The 23,363-nt window shown below is 39.9% G+C and overlaps 1 protein-coding gene across 2 annotated transcripts in view; it reads right to left on the bottom strand.

Moving 5' to 3' along the window:
* LOC105995892 (probable E3 ubiquitin-protein ligase HERC6) overlaps nucleotides 1-23,134 on the bottom strand; it is a 53,523-nt gene extending 30,389 nt beyond the window's left edge. Inside the window, exons 1-10 of one of the 2 annotated variants that reach the window (XM_013029804.1) lie at nucleotides 22,933-23,134; nucleotides 16,758-16,917; nucleotides 12,935-13,011; nucleotides 11,937-12,164; nucleotides 5,771-5,865; nucleotides 3,700-3,827; nucleotides 2,700-2,836; nucleotides 1,726-1,793; nucleotides 1,291-1,412; nucleotides 710-769 (exon numbers count right to left, since the gene is read on the bottom strand). In XM_013029804.1, the coding sequence (XP_012885258.1) occupies nucleotides 710-769; nucleotides 1,291-1,412; nucleotides 1,726-1,793; nucleotides 2,700-2,836; nucleotides 3,700-3,827; nucleotides 5,771-5,865; nucleotides 11,937-12,164; nucleotides 12,935-13,011; nucleotides 16,758-16,917; nucleotides 22,933-23,131 (1,274 nt within the window). In that variant the 5' untranslated portion in view covers nucleotides 23,132-23,134. The remainder of the gene's footprint in view (nucleotides 1-709; nucleotides 770-1,290; nucleotides 1,413-1,725; nucleotides 1,794-2,699; nucleotides 2,837-3,699; nucleotides 3,828-5,770; nucleotides 5,866-11,936; nucleotides 12,165-12,934; nucleotides 13,012-16,757; nucleotides 16,918-22,932) is intronic. The other variant, XM_013029803.1, reaches the window with a different exon arrangement.
* Nucleotides 23,135-23,363: the final 229 nt, after the last annotated feature.

The raw sequence follows: 23,363 nt of genomic DNA, 5'->3' as shown, positions 1-23,363 counted from the left end.
TGTGACTCAAGTGGTAGAGCATCAGCATTGAGTTAAAATGAAACAAGCAAAAGCACCCAGGCCCTGAGTTCAAATTCTAGTACTAGCTCATGCACATGCACACATGGATATACACACACAAATTCATGTTAGACAAATTGACTCTAATTGTTTTACTTTACGTGTTTCCCAGAATTGTACTCATAAAATGACATGTTCAACTGAAACCTCTATTTACGACTACTTATAGAGAATGAAAGATACTACTGAGGGTTTTAGATTTATTTATATATTTGAATATTTTAGATAAGGGCTCACTATGTAGCCCCAGCTGGCCTCAAGTTTACATTCTTCCTGCCTCATCCTCCCAAGTACTAGAATTACAGATGATTGCTACTATGCTTGATGTCCCAAGGTTTTGTTTTGTTTTGTTATTGTGAAAATACCGTACAGAAGTGTTACAATTATATGGGCAAGGTAATAAGTATACTCCTTATCAAGCATTGTTGCCTCCTCCTTTGTTTCCCCTTCCCATCCCTTCCCATCTCCCCCTCACCCTCCCCACCCCCCCAGCCAAAGTTGTAAAGCTCGTTTTTCAACATAACAACTTGTATATGTAATTGTTGCAATGGGTACACCTGTATCCCTATTTAAGTTTTTTTTCCCCTTCCCCTCCACAAATCATATGTCCCAATGTTTTAAATGAAGGTATATCTCATACAAGTATTACCTTTTCTTCAAAAAACTTCCAGTAAGACAAGCAGGAGATGAAAATATCACTGTAATTTCTCTGTGAAAGGAATAGCAAGTGTTATATAACAATGTACTGTAAAGCATACTTCATTTAACTTGTGTCTCAGTGAACAATTCATGTCATGGGATCATTATTGAGACTCAATTCTAATTATTGCCAAATCGCACCACAACCCTTAACACTAGATTGGATCAAATCATCTAGATTTGAATAAAACTCACCATTCTCAAGACCAAATCTGCAGATCTCCACAGTATAAACTGTGGACATATGATTTACAAGAGGTTTTGTGAGCTTCATATTTTCCTCCATTTATTCCTGCATCTCTCTCACCTATGAGATACCTACAATAGTGTATACTCTTGAATATCTCTTGTTTATATTAAATAAAAGTTGAATGCCTCAGGAAACCATTATCAATTCAAACTAAAACTACAGTAGAAAAAAATCATGATCAAAGTGGAAATGTTTTCACAAGCCAATCCCTTTCCCTTATGGTTAGGATGAAATGACCAGCACCTCAGAAATGAAGCACTGATAACTTATCAGAGAGTCACCTTTTAGCCAAGTTATGTTCAACACTTCCTCTTGTCACTGCTATCCATTTTTTCTCCAGAGATGGTTTAATCTGGCTTATTTCTGGCAGTGTTTTCTTAGATACACCTCTGGATCTAGCATTCTGCAAGGAAAAATAAAACAAGATGATATGAAAGGCACATATATGCTAACTGATCATAAATAAAGCATCTGGCATGGGTAATACACTTGTCTTGCTCTTTCAGGCAGGCTTTTGGCTGGTTGACCGCTGACATCAAACTAGCCTAGCTCTTCCACTTCCTGTTTTTCCTTCCTTCTCTCCCTCCCTCCCTGTCACTCACCCTCCCTCCCTTTCTCTCCTTTTCCCCTCCCTCCTTTCTTTCTGGCCTCCAACTTCTATGCTCTGAAATCTAGAGGAAACAATTTTTCTGAGGAATATAAGCTGCCCCACATACCTTCTGGATTGTCACAAAGTCAGCATACATCCCAGCAAAAATGTGTTTAATCTGAGTATTCTCAAGGTCTGAAAAAAGTCAGAAATTATACCAAGAATTATGAGGAAAGAGTTACTCTGATGTGCAACAAACCCAAAAGTATTCATTTATTGGCTATTTATACTCCTCTCAAGTTTGAATAGAAACAGCACAAAAGATTAAATGTTATGCAGGCATTCCATTAAAATTTTAGATGGCTCACACCTATAATCCTAACTGCTCAGAAGGCTGAGATCTGAAAATTATGGTTCAAAACCAGACTGACAAGGAAAGCCCATGGGACTCTTATCTCCAATTAACTATCAAAAAAGCTGGAAGTATACCTGTGGCTCAGGTGGCAGAGTGCTAGCCTTAAGCACAAAAGTTCAGGGACACTGTCCAGGCCTGAGTTCAAGGTCCAGGAAAGGAAAAAATAAGTAAATAAATGAATAAATAAGTAAGTTTTCTTGCCTAATTAATCTAAGCAGATATGCCTTAGAAGAGTTTTGCTTAAATATATGCAAGTGATGCTTACTAAGATACAGTCTTCATAAATTCTGATTCAGAGCCAGTCTGGGCAGACAAATCTGAGACTTTTATCTCCAGTTTACTAGGAAAAAGCTGAAAGTAAAGTTATTGCTCCAATCATAAAGTGCTAGCCTTGAATGAAAAGTCAGACAAGAACACAAGACCCTAAAAGTTAAAACCCCAATATTCACACACACACACACACACACACACACTTAAGTAATCAACTTGGGCCTTTCTTTTATATTACTTTAATCTTTAGAAATGATTAGCGATCAATCCATGCTGCATTAAAAATGTACAACTTTACAATAAAAGTGCAAGAAGAATCATAGGGACATGGGTTCCTTTAAAGAGAAGCTGAGGAATAGTTCTGCTTTGGTAATATCTACAAAAACAAAATCATGAAGAAGGGAGCCCAGGCATACCATTAGCAGAAATCAGGCAGGTCATGTCACAAGTATCTCTTGGGTCCTCTGATTGGGTTGGGTTGCTTGAGTGATTTGGTCCACGACCAAAAGATACTACCTGACCAGTAGTGTAGACATAGGCAAGGGTGTGGTAACTGTGGGAGAGAACACACTTTATTGAAGATCCAGGTACTCACTGCTCCAGGAAAGACAAAGTGACAGGCTTATCTTTACTAACAGCCCAGAGTGCTTATCAGGTTCCATGGACACAGGGTACCAGTGATGTGGCTAAGCAAGTGCTGAATAGTAACACATTAGCATTATGAAAAAGAGACTATCAATGATGAGTTTTTACCATGAATTCTATCATGAGTTTTAAATGCAAATGCAAGCCAGACACCAGTGGCTCCCATCTGTAATCTAGTATTCAGAAGGCTAAGATTTAAAGATCACAATGTGAAGCCAGCCTGGGCAGGAAAATCCATAGGATTCTTATCTCCAATTAACCACCAAAAGCCAGAAGTAGTAGTGCCAGGCTTGGGCAAAAAAGCTAAGGGACAGTACCTAGGCACTGACCCAGTACTGGCATAAAAAAGGAAAATAGATTGAGTTGGATACTTAAATACTCCAAAAACCCTCATAATTAAGTTACACAAAAGTGTTGATATGTATTCAAATATTCATCATGTTCTATATACACAAAATTCATTTTATCTTATCAACTCAAGCAAGCAAATTTTATTTTGGTGACCAATCTAACCACACCCCCAGTCCTGATTATACACAGTATATATCTAAGAATTTCTCATTAAGTAAATTGAATTGCAAAGATCAAGATCATAAAATAAAAAATTGAAACCAAATTTAAAGTATATTCAAGGGAAGTAAATTTCCAGGGTTGGGGGTGCTCTATATAAAGAGTAGCCATGTATTTTAGGGTTTGGTGGTTTGATTAAATTCCAGGTGAGTACTTTATCAATAAGGATTTAAAGAAAGTAAAAAAAAGAAAAGCTGTTACCTTCCACAATCTATCTGAGAAACACGGCCATCCAGTCTTTCTACAAGCTTTGGTCCTCTCACCTGGGCAGAGGACTCATATCCCAGCTGTCCAAAGCTATTGTCTCCAAAGGTGAACACTTTCTCATCCTGTTCACAATGAGGGAGTCGGGTTAAATTTATGCTAAAAACAGTAACTCAGACTAGGAGATATCTATTTATATTTATATCTAAATATAATATATAGATATATCTATACAGATATATCTATCAATAGATATAGATAGATATACAGATAGATGAATCTATCTATATATCATATATATCATAGATATATATATATAGAGAGAGAGATAGAGAGAGAGATGATAATGGTATGATCACTGGCACTGGAAAAAAAGTATCTGATAGCTAACAAATTAAATATATCATAAGAGAGTTAATAGGAAAGCAACATGTGAAACATCAGTGCCATAGAAATAAATTTGAAGTCTTTATTACTTCTTACAGTAAATGTAGTGTTAACATATTAAATATCCTGAAGCTTTGACATTTCCATTAAAAACCAGGCCCTTTGTAATGTCACAGCAGCATCAGGGCTGTTAATGTAATATTTATGCTACATTCTTGGGGCTGGGAAAGTGGCTCAGTGGTAGAGCGCTTGCCTTGCATGCATGAGGCCCTGGGTTCGATTCCTCAGCACCACATAAGCAAAAAGAAAAAAAGCCAGAAGTGGTGCTGTGGCTCAAGTAGTAGAGCGTTAGCCTTGATCTGAAGAGCTGAGGGACAGTGCCCTGGCCCAGAGTTCAGGCCCCACGACTGGACCCCCCCCAAAAAAAAATATGCAACATTCTTTTTTTTCTTTTCTTTCTTTCTTTTTCTTTTTTGTGTGCTCGTATTGGGACTTGAACTCAGTGCCTCAATCTCTCACTTTTTTTTCACTCAATGTTGGTACTCTACCACTTGAGCCAAGTCTTTACTTTGGGCATTTTGGTGGTTAATTGGAGATAAGCATCTATGGACATTTCTTCTGAGGCTAGATTTGAATGAAGAACCTCAGCTCTCAGTCTCCTGAATAGCTAGAATTAAAGGCATGAGCCACGAGTGTCTTGCTATGCTACACTCTTGAAAACTGCTAAAGAAGTTGATCTGGGCCTTCACTACACACACATAAGGCTAATTATGTGAGGTAAGACAAGTTAGTAATGCTTTCACAGAGTACACATGTATCAAAAACCATGCTGTGCCCCCACATGCATATGAATTTTGCTAATTATATCCCAATAAAGACAAGGAGAAAAAGAATTTGATACTAAACAAGTGTATGTTGAATGAATTGATGGACATATTTATTGGTTCAAGAGTAGCCCTACAATTTAAGTATACTATTTAACCTTGGTATTTAAATTGCTTTATTTATTAGAGTATATTTTCTGAAAATACTCTCTTCAAAAGATGGTTCTATAATTTAAAACAACTCTATTTTTTTGTCAACTAAACCATAGTTCAAAGAATTTATGGTTTCCTAATTTAAGACATGACTGTAAGACAGGAAAAATCATTTGGTGGTCTGGTAGTTGAGCACTTGCCTGGCATGCATGAGGTCGTGGGTTTGATTCCCAACAAAAAAACAATCAATAAGTAAACACATTTAAAAATCATTTAGGTTATACAATGTTTTTTGGAGGTTGGGGAATCAAATCTACCATCTATGCTGTTCATCCTTGGTTCATGTCCATAATCTTAGCTACTTGGGAAGCTGAAATTTGTAGGATTGAGGTTTGGGAATAGCTTGAAACAAAAAATTCACTGTACTTCATTCTCCAAACTAGACAGCAAAAAGCAGGGTTGGAAACATGGTTGTATTGGTAGTGTCAGCAGTGAGCAAGTAAGCCCAACAAGCGCAAGATCCAGGTAAACTCCAATGCTGAAGAAAATAAAAATAGGTAATCACTCTACCACTGAGTCATAGCCCCAACCCTGGAGTAGAAGAAATCTTTAAAACATTTCAACCATACACATAGTCTTCAAGTCTATTTCTCATGATGATTGAAAAAAAAATCCATCCCAAATAGCATCACATTTCAGATTACCTGGGTTAGTACTGCAGTATGCTCATGTCCACAGCTGATGTAGGTCACACCCAGAGTCTTCAGGGCGCCAACTGAAAGGGGCTTGTAGCTTTGTACTGTTGAAAGAAAGAAATCTCAAAGTATAAACAGGCGGAGGGGTCACAAGGTCCAAGCTAGCCTGGACGCCATGGGTGAGACCCTATGTCAAAAAGAAAGAAAGAGAGAAGAAAGAAAAGGAAAAGAGAGGGGGATTAACAGACCCAAATTTCATGAGTGTTTATGTTTTTATATATTTTTCAACATAGTTTACACAGTGTGTGTGTGTGTGTGTGTGTGTGTGTGTGTGTGTGTGTGTGTGTGTGTGTCTGTTGATAAACTGGGATTTGAATTCAGGAACTGTTAACTTTCTTACCAAGGCTGGTTTCTCTACCACTTTGGCCACAGCTCCACGTTAGGCTTTTGGCTTGATAACTGGAAATAAGAGTCTCACAGCCAGGTGCTGGTGGCTCACACCTGTAATCCTAGCTACTCAGGAGGCTGAGATCTGAGAATCTGGGTTTAAAGCCAGCCCAGGCAGGGAAGTCTGTGAGACTCTTACCTCCAATTAACCACCAGAAAACCAGAAGTGGTGCTGAGGTTCAAGTGGTAGAGTGCTAGTCTTGAGCTGAAGAGCTCAGGGACAGCACCCAGGCCCAGAGTTCAAGCACCACAACTGACAAAAAAAAAAAAAAAAGAGTCTCACAGATTTTGGGGCTGGGAAGGTGGCTTAGTGGTAGAGTGCTTGCTTACCATGCATGAAACCCTGGGTTCAATTCCTCAGTACCACATAAACAGAAAAGGCCAAAACTGGCACTATGGCTCAAGTGGTAGAGTGCTATCTAGCTTTGAACAAAAGAAGCTAGTATATGTCTGAGACAAGCAGAAATAGTTAGACAAGTTGATGTTAGGCGAAATAAACCCCAAGATAAAGATTCAAATGGTTTTTCTTTCTTGCTATTTTTTCTAGCATATTTATAAGATGATTTGTTTGTTGCTTTGTATGTCCCTCCCCCACAGTATAACCCCTTCTTTTACTGTATTTGATGTTGGTATAATTTGTGGAGGGGAAGGGAAAAAACAAATTGTTTAAATAGGGGTACAGGTAGACCCATTGCAACAATGAGATGTACAAGACTTTATGTCAAAAAACAAACTTTACAACTTTGGCAAGGGATGGGGGAGGATATGGGTGGGCAGGGATTTTAAGGGGAAACAAAGAAGGAGGCAACAATGCTTGATAAGAAATGAACTCATTTCCTTACTCATGTAATTATAACTCCTCTATGCAGTATTTTCACAATAAAAAAGTATTAATAAAAAATACATATAAAATAAAAAGAAGCTCAGGGACAGTGCCCTGAGTTCAAGCCCTAGGACTAGAAAAAGAAAAAGAATCACAGATTAGCCAGGGGCTGGTGGCTCATGCCTATAATCCTAGCCACTAAGGAGGCTGAGATCTGAGGATCACAGTTCAAAGCCATCCCAGGCAGAAAAGTCCCTGAGACTCTTATCTCCAATTAACCACTAGAAAACCGGAAGTGGTGCTGTGGCCCAAGTGGTAGAGCACTTGCCTTGAGCTGAAGAGGGGAGGGATAGTGCCCAAGCCCAGAGTTCAAGCCCCATGACCGATAGAAAGAAAGAAGGAAAGACAGAAAGAAGAAAGAATCATAGATTTTTCTGCCAGGGCTGGGTTGGAAATGTAATCCTCAGATTTCAGTCTCCTGAGTAATTAGGCTTATGCACCAACAGTCCCTATCTCATTAATATTTTTCATGAAGAATCAGAAGTATAGAACAAGAAAAGCTCTTCTTTGGCAAAAGAAAAGCTGTCCTTTTCATTTATATCTGGAAGCTATTTGTCCTTATGATGCCTAAGGCCATTGACCAAGAAAACTAAACATCAAGATCTCATTCCCAATAATATAGTCATTATTTTATATTCATTTCAGTGTTCTGTAGATATAGAGTAAAGAGCACCTACTCAGACGGGCACTGGTAGCTCATGCCTGTAATCCTAGCTACTCAGGAGGCTGAGAACTGAGGATCGCAGTTCAAAGCCAGCCTGGGCAGGAAATGTCTGAGAAATTCTTATCTCCAGTAAACCACTCAGAAAACTGGAAGTGGCACTGTGGCTCAAGTGGTAGAGCACTAGCCTTGAGCTGAAGGGCTCAGGGACAGCGCCCGGGCCCAGAGTTCAAGACCCAGGACTGACCAAAAAAAGAGCACCTATTCATGTTACAAGAGTTAAATAAAATGAGATGTCAGGCTTCCCGTGGTACTGTCAAGTGATACCTGTTATTATGTTAGCTGAATGGAAAGAACTGAAGAGGTGAACAGGGAAGGATGCGGTCTTGAAGAAGACTCCTTGGTAAATTTAATTTTTAAAGGAATTATTGTTGAGAGAAATTTTCTTTGTCTGGAGGAACCTGTCATTTTCCCTAATATTTTCAATCTTAGAATCCAGTGCTTCTCAAGCTTGTCAGCACATTGGAATCACTTAGCAGGGGTAGGGAATGTCTAGCCCTTGCTATATGACAGGACAGACATACTTTCTTCTTGACTGCCAAAGGCCATCTGTCTCTATTGAAATTTCATATGGCCCATAATGATATTATAAATATTCTAAAGGACCAGGCACCTGTGGCTCTTGCCTGTGATCATAGCTATTCAGAAGGCTGAGCTGAAGTCAAAGTTCAAAGCCATCCCAAGGAAGGAAAGGCTGTAAAACTCTTATCTCCAATTAACTACCAAAAAAGCTGAAAATGGAAGTGTGGCTCAAGTGCTAGAGAGCTGACCTTGAGCAATAAAAGCTCAGAGACAGTGCCCAGGCCTTGAGTTCAAGCCCCAGCACCAACATTAAGTGCATAAATGAATAAATAAACATCCAGTTGGATCTTAGTAAGAAAATAGTTTCCTATCCTTCATAGGGGATCCTCAACTATGACTGGATGCTTGCCTTTCACTCCCAGAAATTCTGATTTCATTGATATGGGAGACTTGTTTTTACTTTATTTTTATTTTTTGAGATAGAGTCACTATGCTGCTGAGGCTGGCCTCAAAGTGGAAATCCTCCTGCCTCAGCCTCCTGGGTGCTGGAATTACAGATATGCACCACCGTAACTGGTTGCCACCAAGACTGTTAAAGGTATTCTAATATAGGCAGAATAATAGCATCCTAAAGAATAATAGTCTTAGCTGGGAGCTGATGGCTCACTCATGTATCCTAGCTACTCAGGAGGCTGAGATCTGAGGATTGTGGTTCAAGGCCAGCCTTTGAAAGAAAGTCCATGAGACTTATCTCCAGCTAACCAACAAACAAAACAGGAAGTGAAACTGTGGCTTAAGTAGTAGAGCACTACTTTTGAGCAAAAAGGCTCAGGGGCAGTGCCAAGGCCATGAGTTCAAGCCCCTGGACAGGTACACACCAAAAAAAATCATCATCTATTTACCAACACCAGAGCCTGTGAATCTGTTCGATTATGTAGCAAAGGTGAGAGGAGGAAGCAAACAGAATTGCAATTGCTAATCTGTTGACTTTACAAGAGAGAAATTATCCTAGATTATTCAGTGGGGGTTTAATATAATTATAAGGTTCTCTTCACTGAAGAAGGAGGCCCAAGTGTTAATGTCAGAAAAATAAGACCAAAGAAGACTAAATCAGCAAATGCTAGTTTTGGAAAAGGGAGAAGAGTCAACTTATACAAGTAGTGTCTAGAGCATAGAAAAGACAACAATAATTCTCCCCTGGAAACTCTGAAGAGGAATGTAGCCCTGCCAAGCACCATGACTTTAGCCCACTGAGACCCATGTCAGACCTCTAACTGCTAGAACTAAAAGCTAATAAATCTGTATTGTCCTAAGCCACTGTCACTAATATCACTAATACCACTTCCCACATGATGGTAAATTAAAAGAAAGTGTAGGAATGACTTTGACCCATGAGAACATCCTTTGCCAGGTTGGTTTCTAGTTAAAAATAAAAACTAAATTTCTTGCTAATAAAAGACAATATGCTCCCAATCCATGGGCTTTCTATTGATCTTGCTAGCTATGTCCTTTGCCATGCAGAAGCTCTGCAATTTCATGCAATCCCATTTGTCCAACCTTTCTTTGAATTGTTGTGTTTCCGGGTCTCTATTAAGAAAATTTCGGCCTGCGCCAAGGAGACCTAGGGTTTCTCCTATTCCATCCTGTAATGTTTTCAGAGTGTCTGCTTTGACTCCAAGGTCTTTGATCCATTTTGAGTTGATTCTGGTGCAGGGTGAGATCTTCACTAGCCATGGACAAGGGTCTCATATCTAAAATATACTTGGAACTCAAAAAATTAAATCCCCCAACAACAAATCCTCAAAGAAACAACTGCCCAATAAATAAGTGGGCTAATGACTTAAAGAGAAACTTCTCTGAAGAAGAAAGAAGGATGGCCAATAGACACATGAAGAAATGCTCAACCTCCCTAGCCATAAAAGAAATGCAAATCAACACAAAATTGAGATACCACCTCACCCCAGTTAGAATGGCAAAAATCAAAAACTCTAATAACAACAGATGCTGGAGGGGATGTGGACAGAAGGGAACCTTACTTCATTGTTGGTGGGAGTGTAATCTTGTTAAACCACTTTGGAAAGTAGTATGGAGGTTCCTCAAAAGACTCCACATAGAGCTCCCCTATGACCCAGCTGTCTCACTTTTGGGCATTTACCCAAATGTTTACAAACAAGACCACACTAAAGCTACCAGCACAACTATGTTTATTGCAGCATTATTTACCATAGATAAGATCTGGAACCAACCCAGATGCCCCTCAGTAGATGAATGGATCAAGAAAATGTGGTATATATACACAATGGAATTCTATGCCTCCATCAGAAAGAATGACATTGCCCCATTTGTTAGGAAATGGAAAGACTTGGAAAAAATTACATTAAGTGAAATAAGCCAGGCCCAAAGAAACATAGGTCCCATGGTTTCCCTTATTTGCAATATCTAGTATATGTATGAGTCAAGCAGAAAAGGTCAGATAATGTGATGTTAGGAAAATGAACCCTAAGATATGTATTTTAAATGATTTTTCATGCATTTGTTTCTAACACATTTATAAGATTATTTCTTTGTTGCTGTGTATGTCTCTCCCCCACAGTATAACCCCTGCTTTCACTGTATTTGATGTCGGTATAATTTGTGGAGGGGAAGGGGAAAAACAAGTCATTTAAATAAGGATACAGGTGGACCTGTTGCAACAATGAGAAGTACAAGTTGTCATGTCGGAAACGAACTTTACAACTTGGGGCGGGGGAGGTTTGGATGGGGGAGGGGAGGGAGGATGGGAAGGGATGGGAAGGGGAAGCAAAGGAGGAGGCTACCATGCTTGATAAGAAATGTACTCACACCAAATGAACAACGGATATTGGATTTAGAACATTGCATACAGGATATTGAATTTGGAACAGCCCAGATTCATGACAGAAACATCAGAAAATTTTTAGACTTGGCTTAAAAATAAAGTTAAAAATTTTCTCTCTTGTGGATGGCTATTATACAAAATCTTCATGACATTATGAAAATTCCCTAGTTGTTCTCTCTTTTTTATATTCCTCCCTGCAGTTAATTTTAAACAAAATCTTCCAAAAGATAGCTTATAAGTTGTGACTGTGATTTAAATTACAAGAAACACTTTGTGGCTGACTCCATAACTTAATCAGCAATATGAACTGGACAATTCCCGTTCAGTAAGTGTGTTTCAGTCTCTTTGATGTTTACTGTATAATTTCTCTGTCTCAAATGCAAGATGGTGAAGACTTTCATCTTTCCTCCTTCCTCATTATTTGTGATTCATAGGTTTGGGTTGAAAGTATTTTTAGCAGAATTTTTTGGAAAAAAGTATTTAATGTTGAAATGTTTACTATAGGTTGTTAGACTATATACTATATAGGCTATATACTGTACTATACTGATTGTTATATATTAACCAAAATAATTTCAATTATGAAATGTTTGTAAACGTTGCATTTAATTTTTTCTATATAAAATTACTTTTCTAAAAACTAAAAAAAAAAAGAAATGTACTCACTATCTTGCCCATGTAATTGTAACCCCTCTATACAGTATTTTCACAATAAAAAAATGAAAAAAAAAGACAATATGCTTACCTTGGACATTCTTGCTTGTGACAGCCAACTGACCAGCCTTGTTGCTGCCCCAGCCAAAGCAAGTCCCAGAGAGACACAGGGCAAAGCTATGAGCTCCTCCAGCTGCCACCTGAGCCACAGGTATTCCTTCCAGGGACCTCACCCTCTCAGGGGTGCTTTGCATAAGGGCATTCTTCCCCAGGCCCAATTGGCCTTCGCTGTTCTTTCCCCATGAAAAGACTTGGCTGTCTAGCAAAGCAAAGAGAAATTGTGAATTGCACACATACTGGAATACCAAAGGGGAGAAGAAATCAATGCCTTTTACTGTTACTTTTCAGATAAGATCTCACATTATTTTTTGCCTTAGCTGGCCTCTAACTCTAAATCTTCCTACCTCTACTTCCAAAGAAGCTGTCCTTATAGGCATAAACCACTACACCAGGCCTCCTTCTAACTAATGTCTTTTACACAATAGATCTCTTTTCCTTAGTTATCCCAACTGTAAAGTGAACTCTTCATTTCTAAGTACTCGAGCAATGTTAAATGTCACTGTTCAGTTGTAGATATAAAGATCCTGAGATTAAATATTACTTTAAACAAGCTGGATGCCTTATAAGCTTATTCCTATAATCTTAGCTACTCAAAAGCCTGGGATCTGAGGATCATAATTTAAACACAGCCCAGGCAGGAAAATCCATGAGACTCTTATCTCCAGTAAACCACTCAGAAAAAGCCAGAAGTGGCACTGTGGCTCAAGTGGGAGATCACTAGCCTTGAGCACAAAAAGGCTCAGGGATAGTGCCCTGGCCCTGAATTCAAGCCACAAGTCTGTCCAAAAAAATTACTTTAAACAGAGGAAAGGAGGGATAAAAAGAGTAATAGAAAAGGTACAATTGAACAAAGTAGGCTGTATGCATGGATGGAAATATCACAATTAAAATGCTTTGTATAATAGTATGCCCTAATAAAAAGAAGAAAAAATATTTCTTAAACTCAAAGAGCCAAAAAGTACTTTTTACCTTCTGATAATGCTAGAGAATGAAAGTTTCCACATGAAACTTGTATTATTTTGATACCAGCCAGAGCATTTATTCTCCTGTAATAAAAATGATACAAATTCATTCGTTAAGATTATTATGTCAATATAATACCATTAATGTTTATTGAGATTCATTAATCCAATAATGACTATTCATCAATGAGTATCAATTTGATCATCTAATCATTGGTGTTCTAATTATTAACATTAATGCTGATTACTAATAATATCAATTATTGATATTTATTGATGTTGTTAATACTAACACTGGTATTTATACCATTAGTAACACTAAAATATTACTAATATTATTATTGATGTTATTACCTATTATCTGTATTTAGGAAAAGGTTCTAGGTGAACTACAGATAATTCAAAATATCCCAGGTAATAACTAGGTCAAGTAAACAATTTTTTATTTCTTATATTTCTGTAGTGACATCCCAACGCTTTCAAACAATTTTTTTTCTTTCTTTCTTTTTTTCAGTCATTCTTTTCTTTTTCTCTGTGCTTTCTGTGTTTCTTTTTCTCTCTGTGTTTCTGATGATAGAGCCTTGGGCCTTGCGCATGTCAGGAAAGTGTCATGTACTCCACCACTGAGCCACCTTCCCTCCCCCTTCTTTTTCATTTTCATTTTCTTTTTCTTTGTTTCCTATACAAAGTCTTACTATGTAATCCAAGCCAGGCTTAAATCGTGGCTGCCTGAGCTGCCTCAAATGGGATTATAGGTTTGCAACATCACATCGATCTTGTTTTGTTGTTGTTCTTCTTCTTGTTGTTTTTGGTGGGAGGATATGAGAAATAGTTCATTAGCAGGCTGTAACCCTCCCAATCCCCCCAAGAGATACAAGACCATGCTGGAGTTCTCCCACTACTCCACTCCCCTCAAGTCTCTTCACCATGCCAGAACAGTCAGGAGTTCACACAATCTTCCCTGCTGACAACCAAGCCTGCTTCCTAAGCTGTGGTTTAACAGTAGTTATAGAAATGGAGCTGGGTGCCAGTGGCTCAAGGCTGTAATCCTAGCTACTCAGGAAGATGAGAGAAACGGTAAAAAAATAAAAATAAAAAGCTAAAACAATTAAATATATAAATAAGACAATGGACTCTCATCCAACCTCATGGGCATCACTAATCAGACAAGTCATTGGCTATGTGAAGTCACTATCACCGTCAATATGAGGTCCTGCTCCACAGAACTGCATCACTTTTGACATTCCTTGCACTGGGCAGAAATCACTTAGTATCAAAATGTGTTTGGGTTTTAGTTTTGGATCTTGGGATTTTCCTGATACAGGCTCTGGCTACATGGCACTAACTGACCTCAAACTTGACACTTTCTCCCTCAGCATCCTGAGTGCTGAAATTACAAGAGTGAACCACCAACAGCCAACTGAAATTGTTTTTGCTATGGTATAAATATGTACAAAACTATAGGCTATTATCCAAAACTATATAATTCACAACTGATTTTATTGGTTTTTGAGGCATTAGACAATGTAAATATCTAATTGGCTTAATGTAATTATCTTTACTTACTGGCTTAAGAGAGAAAATATATTTTTCCAATCACATAGCATAGGCTTTGAAATTTAGAGATGGCCAATAATCATCATTTAAGACTTATGAGATTCTTTTAAAGGAGCAATTTGAACCATACAACATAGCCATTCCCATGGGTCAAGAAGAGATGACTATCAGAAATTTCACACCAGACAAGCTGATGGAACTCAAAGAGATCCAATAGCTTTCAACCTATAGAACTAGATTCAAACCTTGGCCTTCTCATCTAATCTAAAATTGCCTGCATGCACACTTTGCATTTGGCTTGAAGGTTTCTCAATGTATGAACTGTGACAGTTCAAAACAAACAATAACCTCATGGTATAACAACTAGCCTACTCTTAGCCACAAGTAGCTCACTGCCCAAACATGTTCAAATAAGAGAGACATATGCTATAACCAATCAGGCCATCTCTACCTAATGTTCTGTCACCTTCTTTTTCTTTAGCCATAAATATAACCTGTCCATATGGAGAGATACAGCATTCTGAACCAGTCTGGGTGTAGATTCCTATAGAATTCTTAAATTATATGCAAGAAAAGCTGAGCAAGATCTGTAAAACTAGATTTGTTGTCATTTTCCCTTGTGTATGGGAACTTGCTTGCCTAAGCCACATTTGGAGATACATACTTTTGTACCCAGCTTTGAACCTTCATCCTTCACATCTCAGCATGCAGAGTAGTTAACATTTATAGACACAAGTCACAAGTGCCCAGCTAAAAATTTTTTAACAGTTCTCACTGGATAGATGAGCATGGGTAATTTAATTCCATTTCCATGAATTAAAATACATGCCTTCAAATACATAATTCAAAGCTGACTGCCTTTTGTATCACCTGTCCTAGGAAATAGTGAAGAAACATGGTATTTCTTTCATTGTACTTGGTGAATTACTATGATCCTGAGACCTATGAAAAGCCAAACGGTTGAGTAGAGAAGAAAACTTTTCCTCTTTCAACTGATGTTTAGTACTTGCAAATTAACTGACAAGGGCTGGGAAGGTGGCTCAGTGGTAGAGAGCTTGCCTTGCATGCATGAGGCCCTGGGTTCAATTCCTTAGCACCACATAAGCAAAAAGAAAAAAGCTGGAAGTGGCTCTGTGGCTCAAGTGGTAGAACACTAGCCTTGAGCTGAAGAGCTGAAGGACAGTGCTCAGGCCCAGAGTTCAGGCCCCACGACCGGACCCCAAAAAAAAAATATATACATACATACATATATATATATATATATATATAAACTGACAATAGAGAACAGAGAAGGAAAAAACAAAAACACAAACAAACAAACAAACAAAAAGGTTTCTTTCTCAGGTCATGCAAAACAGTCCAGAGTAAACCTTTATATATAGTTTTAGGATCTCAAAGGGAGAGTATGGAAGGTTGGGATTTTTGATGGCAATGATGATGGACAGCCTACCTACACAGCATCTGAGTTTCCAAGAGAACATTAATAACCATGACTTTGGAAAACTCTGATTATTTCTCGACAAAAGATATTTTTGCCTCCTAGAACCCTTATAGTTTGATATTATTTTAATGTTGTTAAAATAAATATTAAAATAATCTTTATGCTCGCTCTGGGGGAATTCAATGGGTCCACAAAGTTGCATTACAATATATAAGACTAAGATGAAAGGATCACATCTCTTGTCATCCTGCCTTTCCTCCTTCCTGGGACTCTAAATAATTACCTGATGTGTGCCCTTTCTCTTGTGTTCTCTCAACACACTAGACATCTAGTCTCTAATTTGTCACATTCATGTTTGTGTCCTTAATTGGTATGTGTGTATGTGTGTGTGTGTGTGAGAGAGAGAGAGAGAGAGAGAGAGAGAGAGAGAGAGAAGAGAGAGAGAGGGAGAGGGAGAGGGAGATGGGGAAGGAGGGAGGGAGAGGGGGAGGGAGGGGGAGGGGGAGGGAGGGAGGGAGAGAGAGAGTCAGTACTGAGGCTTGAATTCAGCTGTGAGTGCTGTCCCTTAGCTTTTTCACTCAAGGCTGGCATTCTACCTCTTGAGCTACACTTTCACTCCTGGCTTTTTTGGTAGTTAGTAGTAAATAAAAGTCTCATGAAATCTTCTGCTTGAGATAGTTTTGAACCTTGATCCTCAGATCTCAGCCTCCTAGGTAGCTGAGAGAATGAGTAAACCACCAAGTACACAACTCTGGTCCTAAGACTTGAAGGATGCCTGGTATGTGATACTCAAAAATGTCAAACAAGCAAAGTAGTGACATGAGATACTTACTTAGGTGTAAAATTTATTTCTTTAAGTTCTCCAGTCCCCAGCTGCCCTTCAGAACCAGCTCCCCAAGCAAAAACCTTTCCTTCGTGACAGACGGCTAGCGAGTGTTCCTTCCCACAGCTCACAACATCGATATGAAGCGTTTCCAGTGCCTGAATGTGTTCTTTGGGAACAACAAAAACCCAGAAGATTATTATTTTAATAATTTCAAGGCAACACTTTTCTTCAAAACAGAAGGGTCACCCAAACTCCTTGTCTCCTCCTTGTCTTCTAAATCGAAGTCTAAAATCCTTGCTAAGTATTGGAAAGAACTAAGGTCAGTGTGTTGTCACACTATCTCTATGATAATATAGCCATGTTATAGTATTAATTGGGATGCCATTTGACTAAGATGACTTCCCTGTGTAAGCATACAAACCTGTCTCAGAGTGATGGTCAAAGCACAGAGGAACAAAGCTCCAGTTTAAGCAATCAGAAATCATGAACAACCTTGTACTCTAGGTAGACTTTACCCATTAAAAGCGGCCAGCTAACTTCCATTAGGGATTTTCAAATCATGGTGGAACCTGCCTCCTGTGTGTAAAATGAAGAAGGAAAGAATTCCTAGAGAGTGATCTCCTAAATGAGTCTATAGTGAAAACCCAATCTCATTCCTCTACAAGCCAGTCTAAACTTTCCCAAAATGTCTGTCTAAATTATTATAGGTAAAAATTTGTATCATTTTTGTTGGCACCAAGGGTCCCATTATCACTCATTTCTGTGTTGGGGGCTAGGACATACCATCCTAAATTCACCCTTTGAGGGCTGTGGATATAGTTTAAGAGGCACAGGGCTTGGAGAATACAAGGCTCAGCCCCACACCAGCGGCTCACACCTGTAGTCCTAGCTACTCAAGAGGCTGAGATCTGAGGATCTGAGTGGGGCTGTGGCTCAAGTGGTAGCACACTAGCCTTGAGCTGAAGAGGGACAGCGCTCAGACCCAGAGTTCAAGCCCCATGATCAACAGAGAGAGAGAGAGAGAGAGAGAGAGAGAGAGAGAGGAGAGAGAGAGAGGAGAGAGAGAGAGGAGAGAGAGAAAGAGAAAACACAAAGCTCTCCCTGTTTTTATTCCCAACCCCTTTCAAAAAAATAGTGTTGTGACAGTTCTAGGGCTTGAACTTAGTGCCTGGGTGCTGTCCCTGAGCTTTTTGGCTCAAGGTCCACATTCTACCACTTGAACCACATTTGTAGCCCTACTTTTTTTTTGTTAATTCAAAATAGAATCCATCTGTCCAGGCTGGCTTTGAACTTCAGTCCTCTGCTCTCAGCCTCTTGAGTTAGCAAGATTACAGGCATAAACCACTAACTCCCAGTCTGAGTTATTTTGAGCCAAAGGCAATTGAGGCTCAATTGACCTAGAAATTGTTCTTTGTTCCCCTCCCCCACATGGCATTAGGCTTTTAGTTAGGAGATCAATTTCTCTTTACAAATTGTTTTCCTCTATCTTATCAGAAAGTGGAGTAATTGTTATCATTTAAGGCCAGAGTCAGTAGTAGGATAAATCTGTAAAAACAGCCCTTTCCACACCCTTATCTTCTCTTACAGTCCAATGTATACATATTATATTTGTGACTACACACATGTGTGTATATATTTGTATATGTATGTGTGTATACATGTATACATATAAACACTTATATATACACACACATATATACATATATAGATATCAATATAGATATAGATATAGCATTACTATTTTGACTGATTTTTTTCTGATGTTTCTTTAAGTTTTCTGAGGAATTTTTTGCATGTGTGCTGGTACTGGGTGCCACTCCTGGGTGTTATCCCTGAGTTTTTTCACTCTACCACTTCAGTCACAGCTCTATGTCTGACTTTTGTAGTAGTTAATTGGAGATGTCTCCAATGAATTCTCCAAGCTGGCTTCAAACTTCAGTCCTCAGAATCGGCCTTCTGAGAAGCTAGAATTACAGATGTGAGCCACTGGCAGCCAACTCAAGGAAAAATTGTCTTGTTGTTTTAAAGATGAAAAAAATCAATACATAATAACCTAACAATCCTACATGATTATAGTGTACAATATGATGTCTTAATACAAGTATAATTTGTGTAATCTTTAAATCAGGTCAAATATCTCTCTTCCTCTCCCCCCTCTCTTTGTATATGTACATATATGTGTGCCAGTAATGGGGCTTGAACTCAAAGCCTGGGCCTTTTCACACAAGACTCAACCAGCAAGCCACAGTTTCAATTCAGGTTTTCTGATAGATAATTGCATATGACTCTCATATGGTTCTGTGCCCCTGCTTGCTTCAAACCTTGATCCTCAGATCTCACCTCTTCTGAGTGTCTAGGATTCAGATATGAGCTACTAGCACTGGGCTACATAGCCTTTTTAAAAAATATATGGTACATCATCTACAACCATCCTACTGAGTAATCGCACTCCAAAATCACAAAATCATCCTACTGAGTAATCGCACTCCAAAATCACAAAGTCATCCTACTGAGTAATTGCACTCCTAAGTGGCTCAGGACTACTAATCAAACTTTCCCAGTTCTTTTCTCCCCCCCCCCCCTTTCATTAGGCTCAACTTCCATTCTATCATCAGCTTCTTTTATTTCTTTTTTTATTCTGTTTCTCAAGACAAGGTCTTAATAGGTAGCTTGATCTTCCTGACATAACCAACATAGAGCAGATATTATAGGTGTGTGCCACTGTAGCTTTTCTACTTTCAAATTCTATGAGATCAGCTTTTGTAGATTCTATGTATGACACAGATCTTGTGGTACTTGTCTTTCTATGCCTGGCTCTGTGTGTGTGTGTGTGTGTGTGTGTTGTGTGTTGTGTGTGTGTGTGTGTGTGTGTGTGTGTGTGTGTGTGTAGGTACAGGGGCTTAAATTTAAAGCCTCACTCTCTTGTGTGGTTTTTAGCTCAACTAGTTTTTTGCTCATTAATTGGAGAAAAGAGTTTCTTGGATTTGCATGACTGGACTGTCTTCACACTAGGATCCTTAGAACTCAGCCTCTGGAGTAGCTAGGATTACAGGTATGAACCACCAGATCCTAGCTGCCTGGATATTTAACATCGGATGGCCACCTCCATCCATATTGTCTCTCTCATTATTCTCTCATATATTTCCTAATCATTTCCCCACAGTACATCATCGCTTGAATCCCAAATTTCCTTTTCCTTGTTAAATATGTATATGATCCCCTGCATCTAAGTTTTTCTAAGGAAAGCTGAGCTCTGGTGGCTTAACTCTGTAATTCTAGGTACTCAGGAAACTGAGATCTGAGGATCAAAGTTCAAGCAAGACTAGAGCATCAAACTTGAGCACAAAAGCCAAGCAAGATGATAAGGCCATGGATTCAAGGTCAAGCCTGAGTATTGGCATAGAATAGATAGGTAGGCAAGTAGATAGAGAGAAAGAGAGAGAGAGAGAGAGAGAGATCTGAAGTAGGGATACTGAATCTAACTGACACCATCTTGGCCATATAGTGGATGATAGGGTGTTGGGTTTAACTGGAGCCATTTTATCTTCATGGTGGAGGCAGAAAAGTCCCACCATCCCAGTGATGGGGTGCCTGAATTCTTAGAGGCAGAAGTGGGGACTTGGACAATAGGTTACTGGACCTGTCTGCCTTGGGTCATGATCTCAAGTTCCCTGGAACCCTGCCCTCTGACCTGACCCTATTTAGGCCCGGACCAGCTCAGGCACAGGCATACCATGACAGCGCACTTCAGCTCTCCATTGGAGCTCATCTGGATTGTTGGTATTGTTTTTCTGCTCTTTCTTTCCTCTTCTGTTCTCATGACTCAGTTTTATGACAGTGTTAAGTGTATTCACAAGGCTGCAGATCTTTATGTAAAGAGTATGTCTGTGATCACTGGCCTTCTAATAAAGACTCCTGATTAGACCTCTCAAAATGTGGCTTGTTTTCTCATCATATGACTGACAGACAGACAGACAGACAGACACACACACACACACACACACACATACACGGAGATAGATGTCCTTTGGAAAAATAAGCCCAGCACCAGTGGCTCATACCTACATTCTAGCTACTCAGGGGATTGAGATCTGGGAATCAAGGTTCAAAGCCAGTTCATGTAGAAAAGTCCTGTCTGTCATATGACTGACAGACAGACAGACACACACGCGCACGCGCGCGTGCACACACACACACACACACACACACACGGTAGAAGTGGAGCTATAGCTCAAGTAGTAGAGTGCTTGCCTTCAGCAAAAATCCTCAGATACTGCCCCAAGCCCTGAGTTCAAGAGAAAGAGGAAGGAAAGAAGGAAGGAAGGAAGGAAGGAAGGAAGGAAGGAAGGAAGGAAGGAAGGAAGGAAGGAAGGGGAAGAAAGGGAAAAAAGAAGGAAGAAAAGAATAAAAGGAAAGAAGAAAGGAAGGAAAGGAAAAGAAAAAAGAAGAAAAGGAAGGAAGAAAAGGGAAGGAAGGAAGGAAGAAAAAGGAAGGAAGGGAGGAAGGAAAGAAGGAAGAAAGAAGGAAGGAAGGAAGAAGGAAAGAAGGAAGAGAAAGGAAAGGAAGAAGGGAGAAAGAAAGAAAGAAAGAAAGAAAGAAAGAAAGAAAGAAAGAAAGAAAGGAAGGAAGGAAGAAAAAAGCAAGCAAGCAGGCAAGACCCAGGGTACTATGGTAATATGTTCATGATATTCTTACATTTGGTTAAAAAATTAAACAATAAAATAAATTAAAACTGCAATTGTGATCATTTGGGTAAATGCCCAGAAGTGGGATTGCTGGGTCACAGGGGAGCTCTATGTGTAGTCTTTTGAGGAACCTCCAAATGATCACAAACAAGGCCATATTAAAGCTACCAGCACAACTACGTTTGTTGTAGCATTATTCACCATAGCTAAGATAGGAAACCAATCTAGATGCCCCTCAGTAGATGAATGGATCAAGAAAATGTGATATATATATATATGTGTGTATGTGTGTGTGTGTGTATATATATATATATATATATATATATATATATATAATGGAATTCTGTGCTTCTATCAGTAAGAATGACACCATTTGTTAGGAAATGGAAAGACTTGGAAAAAATCATATAAAATGAAGCAAGCCAAACCCAAAGAAATGTAGGTCCCATGCTTTCCCTTATTTGCAATAATTAGTACACATCTAGGATAGTTTTATCAGATGAGTAGAAAAGCTCAAAAGCTATGTACATATGACCATATAAGATGATGCTAAGTGAAATGAACCCCAAGATATGAACACAAGAGCTCTTTCTTTGTTGCTGTCCTTTTAAAATGTACTATGTGATTTTTTTTGTTTCCTTTGTATGTTCTTCCCCTATGATATATCCCCTGTTGTCACTGCACTGCATCTTGTATATACATTTGGCTAATTTGGGGAGGGGAAGGGGAAGAGCAAAACGCTGAAACAAGGATATAAGATGACCCATTGCAACAAGGCAGTATATTAGAAATAAACTTCACAACTTGGGGTGAGGGAGGAGTGATGGAGGTGGGGGAGGGAAGGAATAGAGGGAGAACAACAAAGGAGGGGTAACAATGTCGACAGGACATGCACTCATTACCTTACTCATGTAACTGTAACCCCTCTGTAGCATCTTTACAAGAAAAAACAAATTTTAAATCCGCAATTAACAGAGTTGTCAACACACTACATATGGCAGATCTTTGACATCAAAATTAAATATATACCTGGAAAAAAGACAAGGGGGAAAATTCGGATACAGTTTCCAAATTTCTGAGTTTGGAAATTGGAAAGTGTCTATGAGCTGAAATTATAGGTGATTTCCTTTCGTGTTTCCACAAGTCTATAAGAGTGGGTACAAAATGCTAGTTACCGGTGTCAGACCCACACACCACGTTTGGCAGGTAGCCGGCGCCCCCAGATGGCGCGGCCAGGACGGGGTAGACAGCGGAGGGGACCCCCCCCCCTCCAGGCTGGGCACACGGGGCGGAGCCTCCAGCTTCGCGCAATTCTTCGGTTCTCCGGATGAACTGGAAACCGAAACCAGTCCGAGGAGTCCCGAAACGAAACTGATGGGGTGAGCCGGGGCGGCGCGCAGCGGGGTCCCCCGCGCCCGAGCCTCTAGGAGCACCACGGACCCTAGCCCCCAGCCCCCCGTGGCCCGCCGCGACCCCCATCCGGGCCCCGCACTCACCTGCCTGCTTCGAGCTCGGCACGCCCCTCCGGCCCAGCTGGCCGCAGCTGTTGTCCCCCAACGAGAGGACAGTGTGGTCGATCAGCAGCAGCAGCGAGTGCCGTCCCCCGCTGGCCGCCTGCAGCACCTCGCTGCCTGCACCGCCCGCCGTCCCTTGGCGCTGCGGACCCGGAGACCCTGAGACCCAGGACCAGTACATCCCGCCGGCCACCGCCACCTGCACTGGCTGAGCGCGCTCCGCCCCACGGACTCTAGAGCGCCAGGGATGGGTGTGCCAAAGGCTGTGTGGTCCAGCCTCCCAGTGGGTCAGCCTGCTTCACAACCTGCCTCACCCGACTAGCGCAGCCCGGTCATCTAAGTCAGCTTAGCCTCTGACTACCCATGTTCCCAGTATGACCAGCAGAGGGTACGGCCTCTTTCCAGCTGTGCAT

Source organism: Dipodomys ordii, unplaced genomic scaffold (genome assembly GCF_000151885.1).
Source record: "Dipodomys ordii isolate 6190 unplaced genomic scaffold, Dord_2.0 Scaffold123, whole genome shotgun sequence".
Lineage (NCBI taxonomy): Eukaryota > Metazoa > Chordata > Mammalia > Rodentia > Heteromyidae > Dipodomys > Dipodomys ordii.
The sequence above is the reverse complement of the archived record's forward strand: the minus strand, read 5'-3'. Positions and strand labels throughout refer to the sequence as shown.